Genomic DNA, 22,738 nt, shown 5'->3' on the forward strand with positions numbered 1-22,738 from the left:
CTAAAGCCAAGACCCTGAACAACGCGGGAGAAAATGGACTTCATACAAGAGAAGGGGTTGAAGAGAAGAGCTGTGTTCTCAGCCAGTCTAAAACAAAAAAGTTCAAATACACATATATGTAATATATATATGCACACAGCCATTTGTGTTTATGTTGATGCATGTATTCATCCATACATATATATTAATATGTATGTTTCATGACCTTATTTTTCCACAGTTATTCTATAGTTACCTCATTCGTTGTCTCGTGAAGCACTCTGTAACATCTGTTTTGAAAAATGTCCTATATTGATCTCATTTTTGTCATTAATGTGGTTTTGTTATGGATTCTGTTCAGTGTAATAGTAACTGAAAAATAAATATATAAAAAGTTAAAAAAAAAAAAAAAAAAAAAACAACAATTTGAGTGTGGCTGAGTCACTGTTTTCCGAACTGTACAACAGCACATAAATGCACCAAACAAGCAGACTTTTGAAAACAACCCAAGCTTTTAAACTGCATTACCACACAACAATAATGTAACTTTGACAAAAAAAGAGAACTGCAGAAGTCTTGTCCAACATTGTGTAATCTAATGATGAAAACAAAGCAGTTACAGACGCTACAGACACATAAAAAACAGCTGGTGGCGTTCAGAAAAAAATACCATTCTGAACCAAAACCCACTGATACATTTTTCTGAGCTACATTGCTACAATGTTTCTCAAAATATGGAGGAAGATGCCTGACTACAGCTACAATAAAACGAGCAAGACACGATTGTTTATGGTTTTCAATACGTTAATGAATTCTGTAAGTAAATGCCTTTAACAGTTTGATTTCAGCGAATCATTTAGTGTGCCGTGATGATCTGAAGAGGCTTTGTCAGCTTAACGAGGACAACACTCTGAAAACACTGGAAGGATATGAAGATATGAACACTGAAAATATGGATTTTTTGCAGTTAATGTTCAGACTGAATGACATTAAAGAGACATCAGACATTTTTGCGTTTCCATTTAGGAACTGATTGTGCGTCGTAACAAAAACCTTCCACTGAGGGGAGCTCTTGTTAAGACTTTGAACCCTCAACAGCTCTGGTTCCCTTTGCATTACTAAAGTCGGTATCTGATTGTCTGTGGTATTACAATCTCTTTCATGGAAAAGTCTTTATCAACAGCATTTTTGATGAGGTTATCCTGCATGAATATGACCTCTAACAGTCTGTTGTGCCTTAAGAAAAGAAAATCTGCCAAAGCTTCATTGAGGTAGAATTCGGGTGTGATTGTGGTCGAAGGGATGTCAGAGTGTTTGGAGGTATACAGTGTTGACATAACATCTCCTGATTGTCGCTACCACGCAATTAAGAACCTTCCCTGAAGATGCTGCCATGCACATACTGAAAGAGAGCGAGAGAGAGCTGCAGTACCTCCACTGTTAATGTAAATATCTCACAGAGCCGGTCAATAGATATATATGATAAACATGGATCTGCTGGAGGGGGCAGGTGCTTAAACGTTGCCTCAGGGGCCAAAAGGTCACAGGGTCAAATCTAAAAAAGCAATGTTGATCCTTTAGATCATTATTGATTGAATTTTGCTTTCTCCAGCAGCCCCCTCCCCCCCACACACTAATGCTTTCAGCCACAGTGTGTCTCAATTTGATTGTCAGTCATTACAAGCGACTGTGACATCTGCTATTCATACAGAGAGAGACATGAAGGGCTTTCTGTGCGTCATCAAACTGACGGAGTAAAAAAATCTGTTCGCATCGTAATTTATGAAATTTAGCGCTGAACTAACTCAAGGCTAGCTGGTGAGATAGCCTTATACAGGGTCATTTTATCCTTGTTCCTGGACTTGAAAAATCTATTTTATGCTCCACCTTACATATACCATATAAATAAGACAACAGCTCTGTTTGAATGGTTAATGAATGCTGTTGCCAAAACTGCAACAATAAGACCCAGATCACAATAAAAAGACCTTGAAGTCACTGAAGTTTCAAGATGACTGTTATTCAATAAATTTTGCCATACTGTATAATTGTGTGGATAAAGATGTACGTCATAACTGCACACGACTCTCAAAATGACTCAACTGCCTACAGTAAGGAGGCAGCCAGAGGGCACTGACTGTTTAACATGTTCCCTCAGCTCCTCACTGCATACATGAAATTCTCTATAACAAATAAAACCAAGCTGAGAGTCTCGAAACCAGACAGCATCAAACTGCATGAATGCCATTCAAATTACAAAAGACAAAACGGTTGATAAGTCTGTTGGACTGAAGCAACATCTGCAAAACAACTTTCTCTTCCCCTAATGACGAAATGAATCCCATATGTTATTACACGCTTCTCTATTACATCTGTAATATTTCTACTGCAAATGTTTCTTGGGCATTAAAAGTATTGAATCAGTTGAGTTTAACGTTGGTGGTCGGAGCCAAAGAGCTCGTGTTTATAAGTAATGCTAGACTAGCCGCAGTTTACGGATTGCCAACCTTTATCAGACCAAAACCCAAATCTATTCAGTTCAATACTATACAAAAGAGAATATCAAAAAAATCTCCGTATAAGCAAGGCTAAAAACACATTTTTAAAAATATTTTTAAATGAAAAATTACAAACAATTAATTGATAAGTTGACCATTATTTTTCTGTTGATTGATTAGTTGACTTCTTGTTGTAGCTCTAGTTGGCTTTATTACTTGCTTCTCGCTTAAAAAACACTGCAGTTTTCAATTCTATAGGGATACAACTCAAACACTGATATCCTGTCTCTGCTTCCCACTGAGCCTCTGACAAACTTTTAAAAATTCAACTAAAGCCTCACTTTTCTTTCTAGGAAGTGGAGCTGGACAGTGAGGAGCATTTAATGACTGAATGCTTCTTTGAATGAGAGTTGTTGGCTGTCCGCGTATAAAGAGAACTTTTCAAAACTGACCGGTGTTTGTGTAGCAGCTGGTGGTGATTTCCCACCAAGAGGCTCGTCCAGAATCAAAGCGGCGACGGCCATCTGGTGATATTTGACTGGAACAGTAAAAACTGATTAGACCGAGGTACTGCTTGCTCTCTGCTCATATCATGCTGTGTTAAGGCCTCAGAACAGAACCCACATACAAAGCCTGATTTTCTTCCTAACGTCAGTAGGAATGAGGCTGCTTTGCGTAGGGGTCGGGTCGGGAGGGAGTAGAGTAACAATCTTTAACAGTCCAGAAAGGTAACATGGGTTTAAGTTCAAAAAGCTGAATGATTGATCTACAGAAACACGACTACACATGAATTATCTCTACTTGTTATAACTACCTGCAGCACATGCTCGTACAAACAAGAAGACACAAGTGACTGCTCAGCCGCAGCTACATCTGAGATCACATTGTCAAAAGCTCCAGTTAAGCAACATCTAAAAACAGTGAGAGGATCACAAGACATTCTCTGTAATATCCTTGACAGCCGGTCTCAAGGAGACCGGTCCTTGTCGCAGCTCAGGATAAGAAGCACTTGGATCAGAAGAAGCACTAAAGTCATGCAAAACACAAAGCTGAAACAAAAAACAAAAGCATCTGTCATCTATCATACAAAACAAATTGTCAGATATGAGCTGAAGAACTTCTCCTGAAGCTCAGAAAGCATCTCCTGACACCTGATTGTCCATGTGTCTCCACAGTGACAAGGGTTTAGTAAATACACAGCACCTGTGAATTTAAAGAGATAGTTCAGATATTTTTTGAAGTGGGGCTGTTTGGGGTACCTCACGCAGACCGTATGTTACAAACAGTAGATGTTAGTCGGCACGCCCTCAGTTTGAACAAACAGGCTGGAGTTTGACATGAAAGCTAAGCAATCTACTGCTGTGGATGGGGGTCAGCAACAGAACATATTTTAGCTACCTAAACAAAGTCACACTTGAAAAAATCAATCACTTCAAGCGTACCCTATATTTTGAATATTTTCACTGCTTATCCTTAATGTCAGACAGTGATTTCCAGATGGAATATGAAGCTGTTATATCACTCTCTTTAGAGCCAGACTCCAAAGACAAACAGAAATGTAACATCGCTGAGTGCAGGAGCTGCTGGTCTACGGCTGCCCTCAACAGTTTAGTTTGACGTGTTATTGTGTGACTGATGTTTAAAAGGGTTAGCCTGGATTCACCACAGTCACACAATAACATTAACGTATTGAAACAGTGGTAGACCAGCAGTATGTGTGTTCAGTGAGGAAAAATTACGTTTTTCTCAGTGGAGTCTGGTGGCTTTCACAAGAGGATAGATAGGGAACTGAAGGTGTTAACAGCTTCTGTACTGAAATGGGCTGTCTGATGTAAAGGTGAAGAAAGCTAGGGAAGGCAAGCTAAAATACATTTTGTAGATGACTCCCATCCACAGCAGCACATTGCTTAGCTTCTGTGTCACACTCTAGCCTGCTTCTCCAAATTGGGGCATGCCAACAGACATGTACGGTTTGTAATCTACTGACTATGGGTAAGTACCCCCATACAACCGCACTTTAAAAACTCAGAACTATCCCTTTAAGACAGGAAATCACATGTTTCCTACCTCACTCCTGATCGCTGAAGGGTTTTATCTACAAATACAGGCATGCATCTGACCTTAAGACAATCACTCCACTAGAAGGCCAAGTTAGAAAAAAAAATTAAAATCGATCTTCCCACAGAGAAAGATGTTGAAAAGCATTGCTCTGTCACGATATTGTACAAAGCGATGAGCAGATTGGACACCTGAGAACAATCGTATATTATTCACATACAATCTGAGCCCCAAACGGCAACAGTCGGTGTGTACGCCTCTGAGGCTCAGAAGGTCCAGCGTGTAGAAGTGCGGCAAGGGGGGGAAAAAAACCCTCATGTAAGGCTTTAGTTCATTTTCCCACCTGCACGACTGACCTTATGCTTACAAAACAGCCATTTTGAACACAACGCTTGACAAACGACCAGCAAGATGGGCACGGGTATGCACTGAACTGGCCTTCTGTCAACAAGCAGGTGAGGAGAACAAAATAAGCCAGCTATCTCAGGAAGAACAACAACTGCTTGAATTCATCAGCTATGTAGCATTACAGCTAATTTGCTTCTACCAAGTATGTAGCGATCAATAATGTATCAAATGTATGAAAAGGCGAACCAATATTCTCGCAGATTCTCCAGTTTGTTTTACATTTGAGTTTCACTGGAGCATATGCAGCAGTGATATCATGTGTATCTCTGCACACAACAGGAGCGCACACCTGCACTGGACCCTTTCAAACAGAGATCCAAAATGGCTGCCATGTGAATAAGGTTTTACACAAAATGAGGTCACAACGGTAAATTGTTATATGCCCTGACGAAACAACATATACCTTTAAAGCTTTTCTGATTAAAAATAGAGGATATTCATATTTTCTTTTTTTTTATATAGAATTCTAAATATATAATTTTTTTTTCCTGCAGTGAGAGGATTGTTAAAGATTTAAATGATAAAACACAGTGAAGAGAATAACAATAATGACACTAATAACATGAAAAGGTAAAATAAAATTTAAAAAATCTCTCCCCTAGAGGATAAAACATCGCTGTCAATCAGTAGCTGTTTTTGTGTGTGTAAACAGTGCATTACCCTTCCAAGTTATTACCTTCTCTTTTGTTCTCCAATAATCTGTACATTTATGCGGAAATAAATAATTCACAGGTTGTGCATACATATTTGTTTAGCATATACTGGCTCTCAGTTGAGATATTCTTTTTTTTCCGAAATTATTTTGGCTATGAAGAACAAAAGAGGTGAGTTGGTGAGAGAAAACCTGAGATAGTGTACTTCAAGTGATCTGAGTTTCAGTTTGTGTCTTTCTGTACAGTTAATGGTTCTTCTCTTTTGGCATAGATTATGTAGAAAATGAGGTTGATTTTTGGCTTTACTTAGCGTGGTACTTAAAAAAAATAAAGAAAAAAGGCTGGGGGTTTGTTAAGACAACGGGTTGCTGGAGGCTGAGGTTGAGGTAGGTGTGTTCTGCTGCTGCTGCTGTGGTACGACACGACTGCTGACCGCCTTGTTAGAGACGGACGATCCAGGGGCACCGGACAAGGCCGACCCTCCTGCTGCCTGAGCAAAAAGAACCCCTAGACATGAAAAGAACCCAAAAAATCATGTTAGAACACAGTGTGGCTGTTAAATTTCATCTCAGTTGTGAAATAAAACTTAAAGGGGATCTAGTATGCTCATTTTCAGGTTCATATGTATAGTTTGGGTTTCTGCTAGAAAATGTTAAATACTTAAAGGTAAAAAAAACCCACTTTATGTTCCTCTTAAACCCTTCGTTTTAGCACCTATCTCATTAAGATCCCCTTCCTAAAAAGCGCGGTCTGCTGTGATTGGTCAACATTTCCAGGTCTTCCTTATTTTTTACAAGGCTGTTCAAAAGAGGCTGGGACACACTCTTTGACCCCATGGGAGCTTGGAGTAAGCGCTCAAACTTTTAGGCACACTCTAATCAATAGTGTCCAATAAGCTGTACAATGGAGTGTGTGCATAAAGAAAGTATTTGCTTATTGTCTTTTATTACAGACTTTTTTGTTCTTTGATAGAGCGCCAGCTATTGAGCCTTTCGGCAAATGCACACCAGATTTCTGTGTGTTGTACCTCAAAAATGTGACGTATTTGAGCCTGTGAGTTCTCCTGTTTTGAACCTCCTTGATTTTTTTTTACCTTGAGTGTGTTTTGCCCATGGATGTATAAGGAGAACTGGATACAGCATTGAAAGCAGGGCCCCGTTCATTCCTGTGAAAGTTCCCCTGGGGCGCATGAAGCCAAACAAGTTCAACTGCTGTATATAAAATCACCCAGATGATCCGCACTGTGTGACCATAGAGCAAGCGCACTTGTGACATCCACCGGCCAAGTCTGACCACTCTGGTCTGACGCTACACTTACTTTAGTGGGGATGAAATGATTAAATTGTGCAGCTCTCCTTTACTTTACAAATGTTTTCGAACCGAATGGATCAAATCCTGATGGTAAAACAAGTCATGTCTTGCTAGGACATTTTTTTCACTAAATAATAGGCTTCTCTTTTGCCATATAAGTCAATGGAAATTTCTTGAAAAACAAGAAAAACTCCAAGGCACTCTCTTCTAAATGCCTTTCTTATCACAGCATAGTCATGCTTGACTTCCTGATGAAGGCTTGATGCCGAAAATGCGTCAAAGTTTTTTTTTAAAGGTTTGCATGATCGTGCTGTGATAAGAAAGGCATTTTAATTGTTTGAAAAGAGTGCCTTGGATTTTTTCTTGTTTTTCCCTACCATTTTTTGAATCCAATCATTCCCATTGTTGGGCCCCAGAGGATGACAGTGTAATTACACTGTTTGGCCTATATGAAAATTGGCTTCAAAGCCCAGTGCACTTCTTGGGGGTCTGGTTTTTGGCTAGTTCTGCCCTGGTGTGCTGTGATTGGCTAGTACTGGTCTCCCTACCTAAAACCATAAACTGTTCTTTTCACAAAGCTAAAAAGAAACCAGGCTACCGGTTTCCCCCTGTTTCCAGTCTTTATGCTAAGCTAAGCTAAGTTTTGGTAAGACATGAAATGGAACACTGATAAAAATGAGATAAGAATAAAGGAGAGTTCCTGATTATAAATTAACATACATATTTCCTGAGAAGAAAGGAGGTGATCAGTTAGACTTCCTATTCCACACAGGTGATACTCACCAGTATACACCACTCCATTGAGCTCCACTGACATGCTAATGCTGCTTGTGCCGTTGGTGGTGAGATTCAGGGCAGAGTCCTGCCTGCCCTCTATAAGGAAAACAAACCACAAAGGAGAGCTTTGTTAACAAAACTGCACTTTTATTCAGGATAGGGACTACAAAATGTCTTTGAGACACGTCAACCTCTCCCTTAATAATCTACAAACCAAAAGAGCAACTCATGAACACAATACTTTCTCACAGCACAAACAATTCTGTGTGAATTTTCAGAAAACGTCCAGCATTTCTCTGAACTCACCTGTATTGTCAGTACTGAGAAACAGGCTGCGTGTTCAATCAGATAGACAACAACCAAGATACGCTTTGCTATAAGATCAAAGTGTCTACTCGCAGAAGGGAATCCCCTGCTCTCTCTCACTCTCTCTCTCTCTCTCTCTCTCTCACACACACACACACACACACACACACAGATGTAATATATGAAGCTGCTTCTATAAGCTAAGCAGGTCAACCTATAGGCCTGCTGTGGGTTACTTCCTCACTGTTGGGTGTTGTGGTTTGTGTTGAGATGACAAGAATGTCTCGAGATGTTGCCAGGAAGAGGTGGGTGAAATCCAGTTTGTGTAAATTTTGGGGTAAAATAATTAAAGAGAAATCCACAGTGATGCTCACAGCAGATGTGATTTGTTAATACTGATATGCATTTTTTCATTATGGCAGATTTCATCATCTTCTTCTTCTGCAAGACTGTACTTTGTGCCGATTGATTATGGAGTATGGATTTACACTACACACCAAAATTTTATTTTTATGTGAATGATATGCATATATTGATGTCTCTTGAACCAAATGACCCTGTTCTATTTACTGCAGCCTTTTACTCGGTTGGAAACAGGTGGCCAACTATTAATTTGCTGAAATTCAACAGAGATAAAAAATATGATTTATATTGTCAGACTAAGGAGGAGACCTACTTCCATCAAAGCAGTAGTCATAGGTCATAGATTTGAAAATTACGGTTGAATTTCAAATCAATCTGGTCACAAAATTAGCTTTCTTATGTCTGAAAAGCCACACTTTAGTTGGACCTTTTGAGTCTCAGATGCAAGGGGTTGGGTTTGTTTCACCAGAAAATTTTAGGCATCAAACACTTAAATTCCTGCATTCTAGTGAATTTAATGCAACAATATGAACCTTTTCTGCATCAATTAATGAATTAAATTATTATTATTTTTTGTTAAGATAAAAGTCGTGGTACTTTAATTCTTTTTTATTACATGTTCTCAGTACTGAGGAGGGCATGTCCCCTGCTTCTCTCTCAAAATCTTCATCCATGTTCAGATGTAAGAAAGCTGGTTAACACTTTTTTGTTTATTAAAAAATGGAAGGGATTATTTTGGGGGAGTTTTCCCTCATCTGCTGAGAGGATCTAAGGACATAGAGATGTTGTACGCTGTAAAGCCCTCTGAGGCAAATTGTGATTTGTGATATTGGGCTTTATAAATAAAATTGAAGTGAAACTGATTTGAACCCACAGGGAGTGCAGGCTTCTCGATCTGATGTAAAAATATCACTGGTTGTTTTGTTGACAATATATCAGAAACTCAACTGCGTATTCGGTACCTTGGTTATTGATGCGGATGTTCATGGGTAACTGAGCGGTCATGGCAAGCAGGTTGTGTTGCAGTGCTCTCTGCAACAGTCGTTGGTGCTCCTCGGCCGGCAGCGCCATCTTCTTCTCTGGTGGCTCGCCAGCTTCCAGTTTGTCCCTCAGCTGCTCCAGAGCTGCCACCTGAGCCGCCATCGCTGCTTGAGCTGCCGCTGCCTGCACGGCAGCCACCGAGTGACCTGCCAAGGCCCCTGCTGGCAGACGAGCCACACCGAGCCCCGGCAGCGGCTGGCCTCCCTCCTCTTCTGGCCGGAGAGAAAGGGAAACTTTACACAAATACAATGGAAAACGATGTTGTTCAGTCATGATGTAAATTATGTTCCTCTTGGACCACACTGATTGAAAAACAGCTTTGTGGTAGTAAATATATTGTTTTGAAATTCAAGGTTTTGTAACATCCTTCTGACTTCACAGAGGATCTATCTCCAGTTATAAGAAGGATTGATATATTTATTTGAAAATGTTGCAGGCAAGTTTTAACACAATATTTATAACAATTTCAAAAAATATAAAAAAAAGAATGCAAAATCAAAAGTCTGTCATTAAATGCTCTGATGACTCAAAACAACCTCTTTCTTATTTCCAAGTCTTCAAAGTACTCGATGCGATGTGAGCAAAAACCTCACCTTTCTTGATCTTCTGAACAGGGGTAAGCGAGGCCCCGTTGGTGCCCACCGTCAGGCCCACACTGGCCGAGGGGAGCTTCGGTGAGGAGAGCATGGTGGGAGTCCCGTTGGGCGAGTAGGTGAAGAGGGAGCTGCCAAAGCTCTGTCGTCGGCCCTCCCGCCGATTACTGTCGATGGCTGCCTGGAGCTCATTGGGGTTGCTCAAGGCCCTCTTATCACATTCGTATGGGTACAAGTACTTCATGTATCTGACAGGAAGACAATGTATTTTTATTTCATTAAAGGGCTGTTAACACAGGGATGTTCTGAGCTTTAACCCACTGCTGAAAATTTCAATAAGTTTCTTAAACTAAAATACAAAACTTAAACAAAACTGTTTTGTGTGGGCATCTTTAAACCTAAAGGGGTATTCTGGGTATTGCCGTTGTTGTACCCACATGGCTGAATGCACTTTTTGCGAGTCACTTTGGATAAAAGTATCAGCTAAATAAACATAATGCAATATCATCACGATTGTGCTTAAAGATGACAATTTAAAAAAAAAATCCTATGTAACAAATTTTAAGCGGAATGAACACCAACCTGCAGGGAGGGTCTAATGACGACACTATGAGGATGCATTATGGAAGGTGTAGGATCTATTGTTTTTGAGTTTCACCTAAACTGGGCACTTAAATTTAGGATGTCTTGGCCTCTGTTTTCAACAAGTTCACAAACATTATGGATGGACAATGCTAAATTGCTGTGGTTCCCCTTTTAAAACCTGGTTAGTGTTTCAAGAAGATCACTAGCTACAGTAAAACATGCTGGCTCTCGACCATACAAGTTACTGAGTGATGGAAGAATGAACTTAGTAATGGAACAAGATTTTGAAAATCCAGGTCTCATTCTCCTAAGATGGGATCTGCAGTGCAGCTAATTAGGAGTGAGAACATGCTGCAGTCCGAACCTACTACAGGAAGTGAGTTCAAACACAGGGGTTAATTGGTCAAACGAAATGGCTGTTGACATTTGATAGCCAGCAGCTCCACATGCTAGAAGTAGTAGTAGAAGTAGTAGTAGTAGTAGTAATGGCTGACTAACATTATGGAAACTCAAATCAGTTGTGTTATTTATCTCTACTCTAAACAACAACAGGAATCAAAACTGTCCATAAATTAACTTCTGGTTAGTTTTGTTCACAGGTTCTTGTGGCTTGTAACCTACAGTGTGAATAAATACAGTGTGAAATAAATATAAAAAAACTGTAGGTGTGATCACACTACTGTGTCTGTGTGTGTGTTTGTGTGTGTGTACTGACTGTGTGCGGAGGGTGAAGGCTGCACTGGTGATTGAGGTAGGCAGGTTGAGTCCCTTGGTGATCTCCCTCCACAGCTTCTTGTTGATGACCTCCACCAGGCCACCCTTCTCTGTCACCAGCCGGTAGAGCATGTACAGATCCAGGACCTGCTTGGCCATGATGGGAATACGATTCACTGGGGTTCCTGTAATAACACGCACACACACACACACACAAACACACACACACAGAGGAAAGGTCAACATAGAGATAAAAAAACGCTGTCATGGCAGGAGACTTCTTTTTATATTGACAGAAACATGCTTGCTGGGGTTTGACACATGTATGAAAAGAGCTTTAAGCTGATGATGATGATTGTGCTGTGATATAATTATTGTTCACTCACCACCTTGCTTCAGCTATCCTTTTGCCTCTTCAGACAATAAGGCTGGAGCATATTTTAATGTTTTTTTTTCTAACTTTGACAATACACACAGCTTCAATGCAAGTCCATCAAATTTGCATGAAAATAAACAAGCTTAGACTCTAATGAGGGCGAGATAATATAGGTAGGAGTAGTAATCAACTGCAGAAGTTTTGTGTTTTTTTCTGAGTTATTTTTTCCCCTTTTCACCTGTAGTGTCTCCCCTTAAACATAATGATCCCAAACACAATCGTGAAGCCTCAGTTGTCTGTATGACCTGCAGATGGCACTCTCACATTCTCAGTTGGGGCTGGGCAAATCTGCCCATCCCTGCTGGTTCTGACACTGTAAACATTTCACATTGGTTTTTCAGTTGTGAGCACATGTCAGATGTCTCTCATGTCAGTCACTGGCCCCGTGGATCTGAATAAAGCAGCAATAAATCAACTTGACAAATTAAATGTGTCTGAGACCGATGTGAAATGAGCCGTGGGGCATTTGCGCACCCATTACATGCAAATAGAATATTAGACAATAAGTTTCCTAAGTGTGATGATGAGTTGTTCGGATGAAAACAAACTGGATTTCTTTTGGCTCGGTTTGCAGTTTCGTGTGTTTGCACACTGTGTGTGTCATCCTGCACGGTGGCTGAGTCAGTGTGTGTGTGTGTGTGTGTTAGACTTGTGAGCAGGGCTGTGTGGATAAGCAGCAGGATGGGAAGGTAAACCAATCCACTCCCAGGTATTGATACGATGTGTCCCTTCTTGTTATAGCCTGGGAACGACAAGGGGCTGCGCAACCATAGAGCAATCATCTCGGAACTGAATAAAGACCCCACCCATGTGAGTGAAAGATGAGAAGACGCTGCTGTGTCATATGTCACAGAGTCAACTATTAAGAGTGCCTGTATGACACCGACTGGAGATAAAGCGACGAGTACAATATGGCAAGATAAGACTTTGAATGGACATAGGTGTACCTCAATGAGTTAGAGCAAATGTAGTGTTTAGTGTACAAACACACACACACACACACACACACACACACACACACACACTGAAACATACCTCTTTTTTGCATGAAGCTGAAGAGGTCATCTAGAAACTCTTTTCTCTTTGGGTCTCTATCCAGTTCATACAGCTGTAGAGAGAAAGATGAAAGAGACAGATCAAGCAACAACTTATTATTGCATAGCCAAAACAAAAACAATTTGATATCCAGTTTAAGAATACCAAAGAAAAAAGAAAAAGACCTAGTTGTCTGCTGTCATAAAACTAATCTGAATACACTGTAATGCATCATATAGCAGACAGAAAATAAAACATTTGGATCACTTATCAGTGCTTCAACACACAATTAGGCTGGATGATCTTTTAATTTTCTTTTCTGACTTAAGCCGCATTTACACTGCCTGTACAAGGTGGGAATATCACGACTTAATGCCATCTTGCAGTTCTGTACAGAAAGTCCTATAGTGGAAAGGGGGGACAGAATTGTCTTGCCTCTGAGCCGGAAATGGACAGAGCAACAGCGCCAAAATGAGGTCTGTCTAAAATGTGACATGATGATGGGTACAGAGGTATGACGTTTTGATTACATATTATGTTGGAAACAACACCACGGGAAATTTAAAAAGTAGGTGACAGCAATAAGCAGCTATTTGAAAGAAGACGAACAGTGGTCATAAATGTTCGCAAACTGGGAAAACAATGAGATTCGGGAGCTTCTTACTCACGAGATCAGCTGCCATATAACTGAGAAGGTATATTGTGATTGACATGTTAGGTCTGTTATTGTTTAGAAAGCACTGCCGACACATACAGTATATGTCAAAAGGCAGATGCAGTTGTGTTACATGTCCCGCCCATCATGCCTCTTCTGATTGCAGGATGCCATTACGTGGTGCATAATCACACACTGGAGCGTAATGATGCTGTCAGCGTTTGGTTCTGTGTAAAAATGCAGGAGCGGTATAAAGAAGGTAGGTAGTCGCGGCCCGATGGTGTAATCTCTGTGTAGTGGTGGCTTTTGGCTTTTAACATGTGCAAAGCAAGGAGCAGAATGTGTGTGCATCAAACAGCTGAAAGAAAACATGACATTTGCTTGTCTTGAAAAAAAATGTTAAAAGTCTTGTCAATGCTCCTGCTGTGACTGTGAGCTTCTCATCACTTTTTAATGATGATATGAGAAACCAGTGAGTCCTCCTCGAATCATAAGAAGAGATGACAGCCAGAGAAAGTTAAAGTCTGGCTTGATGAGAACCTGATGTGGGCCCAGCTGCTGGCGGGGCCCCGAGCTCTGGAAAAGTTTGGTGAAAGTTAGCAGTAAAAGTGGGGCGCCGACTCGGGGGAGTACAGTGAGGCCATTGAAGCCTGTGGTTGTTTTTCCAGTATGCCAGTGTGACAGAGACATATCTTGTTGGAGGTCTCTCTGTGTATGTGACATTCACTTGATTCTCATAGGTGAGGAAGCAGCCGTACAGTTTCAGTATCGAGGGGTTCACAGTTACATCTACATATCACACTGTATCTATGTGAGGTCGTGGAATTTCATAATCTAGCATTGGAAAGGGCAGGTTGTGAAACACAGGCAGGGTATTGTTTTTAAACAGACAACAGCCCACAGCAAGCAGGCAAAACCTTTTAATGGCACATCGCATTGACGTCAAATTACGTGACTTACACACGTAATATTCACATAATAGAGCCGCAGCAATTCATCCATCAATGCTGAACTTTCAGTGGTCCAAGTCTCTTAGTATTGGGGGGTTTTGCAGCTTTATTTTGCCCCTTTGAAAAAAAACTGAAGGCTTTTGGTGTTTTGGATTGCTGGCAACTTTGAGATGTCACCCTCGTCTTTAGCAGAGAAGATGAGATGGACATTTTTTGATATTTTCTGGTTCTTTTGAGATCAAATGTGTACAAATAACGCACAAAAAACTGTTAATATTTGCAGCTTTGCATACAAAAACAAATCACAGTACTTTTTTGTTTATCAGAGCTGCCACTAATGACTATTTTCATTATCAGTTATTCTGTTTATTAACCAAACACACATCTGTATAATTATGCAGAATCTCTAGGCAACAGGACAAGGTTTTGGTATTGGTAGTCCATTTATAGTAGGAGTAGTATTAACCAGTCATGTTTGAGCAGCAGTTAAACAGTTTCTGTGGAGAGGTGTAACACACTGGCCCAAATGCAGTCTCAGAGCCCATCAGCTCTCATCTTGTGATGATTTAACTAAATTAGCTTTTTTTTTTTAATTGATCTGCATTCCAGTGGAGATATCTTCTTGAAGATAGAGATTAGTCTAAATGTGCGGCACAAGGAGGCACGAGGAGCAAGTCTTAGCCTAGATATCCACTTGCTACACTGGATCAGCCTGTAATATTGGCTGTTGCCCCCAGAGGTTATCACTGTCAGACCGATAGCGAATGGGTTCCAAGATCAGCTGATTATTTCCTCAATGTAATTGTTTAGTTCTTTTACAAAATGTTAAAAAAGCTGACGTGTTTAAAAAGCTTGTTTTAAAAAGCCCCCCCCCCCCCCAAAAAAAACTGAAAACAAGATAATCTTTGAAAGAACCTACTTTCATCACTACGATCAACATCTACATTATCGTTATTTAGTACCTGAAAAGGACTATAACTTGCAAAGATTTATAGCACATAATTGATTGATTTGTAATGTATTTCAATTTGTAATTACAAACTTTTTCTCACTTGTTCATTTCAACTTCAAACTTTGTATTACTGTAAGTCTTGAAATTTGATATGTGCATAAATATGTCCAAATAAAACCTTGGCCATTTCTGCTTAAAATAGGACTAAAATCAAATATCAAAGTAGTTCCCTGCCAATCAGCCAACTGATTTATTTAACTTATTGTTGCATCTCCATGACTTTTCAGTTCTACCCTCCTGTCATATGTTTTGGCTGCATCACTGATTAAAAAACTCTATCAAGGAGTCCATTTGAAGGAACTGCTGCTCATTTTACATTTGACTGAAAGATTATTTCTGACTTAGTTGCTACTCTGCCCCCACATCAACAAGTGAAGGTAAATAAAACAACAAGCTGAACTTACTGATTCCTACTTTTGCTTTAAAGCACCGGGCCAGAGAAAATGAAAATGAAAGGCTCGTCCAGCTGAAGGCTGGTATCATTGGTGACAGCAGAGGCCCCTTACCATGACCAGGCTGCCCATTATTGTGGCATTCAGCCCTCATTAGTGACACCAAGCTGCCCATGAGATCTTATAATCTAGCGGGCAGGGGGAACAGAGGGGTGGGGACTGGAGAGGATAGAGGTGGGGGTGCGGGCTAATGTACAGGCCTGCTGGAGGCAAGGGAGAGTTTTAATTACAGGATGCATGCATTTCGTGAAGTGCTGCACCATAAATCTTGGAAATTGCCCCCCAACTCCCATCCCCCCATGTTCCTTTATTTGCTCTCTGCCCCCTTTCTTTCTCTCTCTATCTGTCCTGATCGCACAAACAAATATTTCCCTCGTGGCGTAGTGTGAGCACTGGCACATGGAAACAACAAGGCTAACGCTCAGATTCCAGGCTTCGCTCCAGATGTTGTATAAAAAAGGTTTCCACGTCACACTGATGAATTATTAAATCTGGAGACTTTTTAAAGAAATCTTTGTCCATTTGAAAACATTTAGCAGTGTTATAGTGCTGAAATGTGTTGACTGGTTTCACTATTTCCCTGCCATCTGACAGAGCTGGCGACGACAGTAAAGTGTGAACAGTGTTAACACGCTCACAGTATCCCTCTCACTATCGCATATCCAGTTTCAAGTCTCATTCAGCATTCGCTGTTAACACAAAGATGAACACGGTATCCTGCTTTGTATGGATGAACATTTGACTATATCATTATATTCTCATGGCTGTTGCCTTTTGTTTTTGTCTACCAGTGATTCATTAATTAATAATTTATGTGAAGTTTAGAAGGGTCATTTCACCCCAACATCAAAAATACATATTTTTACTCTTACCTGTAGTGCTTTTTATCAGTCTAGATTGTTTTGATGTGAGTTGCAGAGTGTTGGTGATATCGGCTGTAGAGACGTCTGTCTTCTCTCTAATGTAATGGAACTACATGGTGATCAAAGCGCCAAAAAACAGCAGACCTTGTTGTGAGCAGTTTTATGGAGGAACTATTTTCTTTCTTTCATACGATCACCGCACAGAAGGAAGTTTGCACCTACTCAAGGACAAGAGGCTCATGCAAGAGTGAGATGTAAAGATGAGGCTGAGCTGTAACATTAGCTGGCTCAGTGGTGCTAGGTGCGTTAGCAGTAAATGCACACTTCCTTCTGTGCTGTGATATGGTTGGGTGGTGCAGCAAAAAGTAAAAAAGTTCCCATATAAATCTGCTCACAAGGACTGTTTTCTGTTTTTTTCTCAAGTAACCAAGTCATGTGTTCTAGAGAGAGACATTGTTGTTGAGTTTTTTTAAATGTGTTCTTTTGCATCTAATTCCATTATAATGGAGAGAGGGCAGACAACTCTACAGCCGACATCTCTAAAACTCTGACATCAAAATAACTCTGACTGATAAATAGCACGAGAGGGAAAAGGAAATTTGTATTTTTGACTTTAGGGTGAGCTGTCCCTTTAAATAATCCCATTAATACTTGAAATGGGTAATTGCCCCTTAAATATAATTTCCTAATCTCTTTACCTAATTTAAAACTGTCAACACCTTTATCAGTTCATAACTTAATTGCAGTTTCCCACATACTACAATCAAAGTGTTAAATGAAGCATATTCGGCCATCTAAATCTGTCTACATCTGTAACAACAACAGCTTGTAGCAAAGAAATTCTGACAACACTGCTAGAAGGTAAACATGTTAGCACCATGACAGACAGGTAGGGTGTGTGAAGTTAAATGCGGGGGGTAAACTGATGCTGCAACATGCTTCAGAGGCTCAAGTGTGGCTTGTAGTGGAACCAGTTTCTACTAACTATTGTTTCATTTAGAATGAGGTCAGTAGTTGGATTAATGCAATGTAAGAAAGTAAAACAACAGGTGGAAAACAACAGTTGTGTTTTGAAAAGAAAGAAAATTAAAGAAAAAAGCAAGATGAAGGGTTTGTCCAGTGGCTGCAAATATACACATCACTCTTCACACAGCACATTCACTGTAAACGTGTCAATCTGCAGCTCAGACAGAAACAGGTAATGGATCCGCAGCTTTATGGAGAGCCATACAGTAGCTGTTATGAGTCAGGGAGTGACATCATCAGAGTGGGACACCTGGCTGACTAAAGCTGACCAATCGGGATCCTGTCCGACCGGCAGGACCACTGCCACCCCTCATTATGTCTTTTCTGTGTGTGTTTTTATCCCCGATGATCTCTCTCCTCTGTGTTTTTACTTTCTGTCTTTTAACTCATCTACTATTTACTCAGTCTCATCATTTTTCCCTAAAAGTCGATTAATTTCCCCCTTGTTCTGTTTGTCTCTCTCAGCTCCATGCACAGTATATAACCCTTATGCACATTACAACTTCCATGCTGCCACCTACACCCACCTACACACACACACACACACACACACACACACACACACACACACACACACACACACACAGCCTTTATCACACACACAGCCTTTATCATGCCGAGGTGGGTGTGGGTGTGCTTATATAGGTTTTCATGTCTGCAGTATGTGCACAGGGGCAGGGGCCCCTACAGGAATAAAGTGCTGCTATTCAGTTAAATGACAGAAATGAGATAAACGACTAGAAACTGGGCCAACTGGTAACGCTGGGAGCCAGTTAACACCCCTTTACCATAACCCCTGAAGAACGAAAAAGCCCATTAAAAAAGCAGAGCTGATGAGAAGTCTTTAAATATTCAGATCATTTAACAGGCTGCACGGTTTCAAAAAATTAACAAAACTCACAACTTTTTTCCACTCTCTCAAACCAGTAATGGAGCCATTATTACAGATTACACAGATCTTTTGTTGACGCAAACTAAATGGTGACAAACAAATGGTAACAGTGAGCCAAATGCTGTCTGATTAGCTGCTGAAGTGTCAAGACGTCAGACGTCACAGCCTCATTTGAACAAGTATTTAGTGTTTGACTGCTGTGTGATTCCAGCCCTGTCTGTGTATGTAGGTCAGTGACAGCCCATCTGCAGATAAATTATTACCACAGCAGAAAACAAAGTGGTTTTATACTACAAATAATGAGTAACCGAAGAGCAGCCTGTTGCAGCAGCTTTGCAGTCATTAAGTGGTGGTAGATGATACTGTAAAGGGGGGTGGAGGTGTATGTGTGTGTGAGGGGGGAGGGGTTCACTTCACGTTAATGCAAATGGCAGTTAGCTACCCAGCAGCACACAAGTGTCACATAGCACATAATAGAGGCTTTGCAACTGAAAACCAAAACTGAGAGGAGAGCAGGGTATCGTCTCAATGCTCCTTTACACCTGCCAATCACCTTGAGGTGCAGGCTGACACTCACAAACATGTACACGCAAACACACTGTCAAAGTTTACCAGCTTGACATCATGATCTGCAGCTGCATTTTAACTCTTTTCTTTGAAACAATTCCAATGCAATCAGAAGTTTGACATGATGTGAAAGTTAACTCCATTTAGTTCAGGTCTATTTTTAGTTTTTAATACTGAAATGGGTGGATCTGTTTGGTTGTGTTTTTACAGGTAACTACGAAAAGACTCAAGTTGATTCTTTGAATGTGATTATTATAGCACTTTTCAATTTTAAAATGACAAAACATTTTTTTAAAGGGTGCTTCATTATTGCAAAAATCAAATTCACAATTATTTGGTTAATAATCAGATCACAATTGTTTAACATGATTGTTGATTGACTTTGTCAAACTTTCTAGAAGAATTAATTCAAATATTAATTAACTGAAAATAGGCTCAAGGTGAACTAATATGCCACAGTCTGGCTGAGAAAGAGTTTGGGCTTTTAGGGAGGAGCGAAAGCATACAGGTGTACAAGAAGTGGGTGCCTTGGATTTTTAACACAAGACAAAACAAGAGCATAACTACGAAACAGATTGCAATTCTATCCCAATTATCTTGTTTTAATAATTGTTGGAAGCCAAAATCATAACTAAAAAAAATGTATTTATCAGCCAGCCCTAGTTTTTCTTTTTGGTAAAGAGTGATAATCTTGGGGTGCATTTAGTCCTCCTTTTTGCACACACTTTTATTCATTGGAAGTCTGTATTTTTCCTGTGGTTGCACGCAGCAGAAACCAGGTTCACCCTGAGACTAAATCCCTTTAACCCATTGCCAGAGGACCAGTTTCACAACTTCATATTATTCCAAGTACTCGAGTTGTTTCTTCTCATGAAAGAGATTAGTATGAACTTGTTTTCTACATGTCGTGCTGCGTGATTTCAACTGAAAAAAGGCTAGTGTCTCATTTATATAGGGTGGCTGCGTGTTACACTTTTAAACACGACTGACAACATCAAATTCACCCTGCTACGATGATGAGAGGTGGACTCTCACAGAGCTGATCTGTAAACATAAAGAGAGCTGAAAAACCCCCCCCCCCACACACACACATTAAATACACAACACATTATATATGACAGTGGGGGAGGGGAATGTATGGTTAGCAGGGAGAGAAGGTCTCGACACAGCTCATGAACACATGATCAGCTATATTAAAACACAGCATTGTTCCAGGCCAAATGCTTGTTGTGAGTGTCATTAATGAACCAAAGCAGACAAAACCACCAGAACAGCTTCGCTTCAGTACTTTACCTTTGTCCCTAAGGTGACGGATGATGAGATTTTTTTTGAAGAAGACTGAAAAATATCTGTGATTGATGTCTCGGAGGACAATGTTGTAGGTGAGACAAAGCGAACAGAGTGGATATCACATGACATCAGAGCTAAATTGAATCCCAGTTTTTAATAGTGCCTCATCAGCTTTACGTTTAGTTTGGCCTCAGTAAAAAACACAGTTTCTTCTGTGTATTCCAGTGAGTGGGGTCAGCCCATAATTCAATTTAACTGCAATGAAGGCAAAACTCGGACTGTTGAAGCTCTTATCTGATTACCTTCATCACAGTAAGGTCATAAACAGAACGGGCCGTTAACACAGCCGAACATTCTGCTGAATCTCTTCACTATTTAAGGCACAAAACACTTCAGTCACATTTCTTATTTTTGTTTATCAAAAGATGCAGGTCAAAGTCACGAGACACAGTTACATCCAATTTCTAAAACGCACGACATGGTGTATTGTAGCGCAGGAGAGACATGGAGAGTGGCCATGTTGGTTTATGGTTTTTGGACAAACTTGCAGGTATTGCTGAGCATGACATGTCATGCTCATGACTTGAGAACTGAAATCCATCGGATCAAAATGATCAAATAAGAGTACTTTTGCAGACTGAAACAATTCTTTAGAAAAGGAAATACACACAGAGATGTAGAGTGAGTCTTCATTTCTTTCACCAGTGAAACCTGAAAGACCAAGCCGGCTTACTTCAGACATTTTAGCTCACTGATTTTCTCATCTATCCGTTCTGCTCGAAAACTAGATAAAAAAATAAATAATCTGAAGCCCATGTTGTTGTTTTGCTGCTGTTTACACGACACTCTCCAGAGGTCAACTGTAATCAGAGCTGTGATGTCTCCTCTCTTTGATCATATGTGGACTGAGTTTCGCTTTTTATTTGTGCCTTGTTTTTGTCAAGTCATGTTGGCCACTGCTGCTCATCATTAGATAAGGAGAGTTAAGACCCGACACACCAAACAGACATCAAAGAACTTGTGGTGATGAAGGCTAATTGTTGCTTCGCCTAACATTCCCTGTGTCTTGGCCAAAAAGTTGAACTTTAACACACTGCAAAAACTACAATCAATGGCCAGCTAGCAGGCATGTCCTGCTGCTGTGTGATAAAAAATAACTCCAACACAGCAGGCAACAGTAGTTTGTAGTTATCATCAGTTTCTCTTCTAGTGTGCTGAGGTAAAATGCCAATCAAAGTGATTTTATTCACTGACACACTACGCCATCTCTGATGCTGTTGACATGCCAAAAAAAAGCTGATGAGGGCTGACAAGGGCCCACAAGCACCTTGGTGTATAAGGGCCCTTCCAGCTTACAACTTTATAAAATACTGTTAAAAGTGGCTTTTCTTTGTGTATTTTGCATTTCATGTTTTGGCACCAGCACCTCAGAAGCAAACAGTGCGTTATGAGGTTACTGAGAGAAACAAGTTTATGAAGTAAATCAAGAGAAACAGCTTCTCTCTGGGAAAGACATTTGGCTTTCAGTGATTATACAGGGAGAATCGATTATTGACGATTATTAAGAAGATATTCATATCCACAGTGATAGAAAATTGACATAAATGTCATGCAGTCACAAGGGAAGCAAGCCAACAAACAAATTCGTGACATCATGCACACACACCCGTCTTTGATTAAAAGAACCACTTTTTCTTGAGGCAATCAGAAGCCAATCTAGCCCCCCCCCCCCCCCCCTTGAGCTGTCTGATTGCAGAGGCACTGAACGATGTTTTATTGACAGGCAGGATCAAACAGATCATAATCCTAACTGACCGCATGACCTCTTAAAATCACCTCCATCGACTGAGGATGAGGAGCCAAGTGCCTGTTGAGACAAACAACACTGCGGTGACGGGCTGTATCTAACGTCACCTTATCTGCTACAGTCACATTTACCCTGAAAATGAAATGAAGTGATAAGATACACAGGCAGTTTGCATAGCTGTTGAATAAAAACCACATATCTTAACGGGTCAGCTTTGGCAGAAAACGCAGGACGAGCTGCAAGGTTTTAACTCTATTCTGGTTTGTTTCGAGAGTTTCTCAGTTTGGTTTCCACCTGAGCTGGACTAAAACTTTAACTTTTAACCCTCATCCTACCAACGTATTCACCATATAATGAACTACTGTAAGAAATTTTATGTATTTCATCTCAAAACATTTTAAATAAGTAAATAATCTGAAATTATCCCCAAAAAGACTGATGTTATTTTGCAAAATGTTACAGTTAAT

The 22,738-nt window shown here is 40.3% G+C and overlaps 1 protein-coding gene across 4 annotated transcripts in view; it reads right to left on the bottom strand.

Moving 5' to 3' along the window:
• Window positions 1-4,506: 4,506 nt before the first annotated feature.
• The window catches only part of arid3a (AT rich interactive domain 3A (BRIGHT-like)), a 52,813-nt gene continuing 34,581 nt past the window's right edge, over window positions 4,507-22,738 (bottom strand). For 2 of the 4 annotated variants that reach the window (XM_042484148.1, XM_042484149.1), the window contains exons 4-9: window positions 12,758-12,830; window positions 11,288-11,471; window positions 9,988-10,235; window positions 9,316-9,627; window positions 7,691-7,780; window positions 4,507-6,103 (exon numbers count right to left, since the gene is read on the bottom strand). In XM_042484148.1, coding sequence (XP_042340082.1) covers window positions 5,949-6,103; window positions 7,691-7,780; window positions 9,316-9,627; window positions 9,988-10,235; window positions 11,288-11,471; window positions 12,758-12,830 — 1,062 coding nt within the window. In that variant the 3' untranslated portion in view covers window positions 4,507-5,948. The remainder of the gene's footprint in view (window positions 6,104-7,690; window positions 7,781-9,315; window positions 9,628-9,987; window positions 10,236-11,287; window positions 11,472-12,757; window positions 12,831-22,738) is intronic. The other 2 variants (XM_042484152.1, XM_042484150.1) reach the window with 2 other exon arrangements.

The sequence above is a fragment of the Plectropomus leopardus genome, chromosome 3, assembly GCF_008729295.1.
Source record: "Plectropomus leopardus isolate mb chromosome 3, YSFRI_Pleo_2.0, whole genome shotgun sequence".
Lineage (NCBI taxonomy): Eukaryota > Metazoa > Chordata > Actinopteri > Perciformes > Serranidae > Plectropomus > Plectropomus leopardus.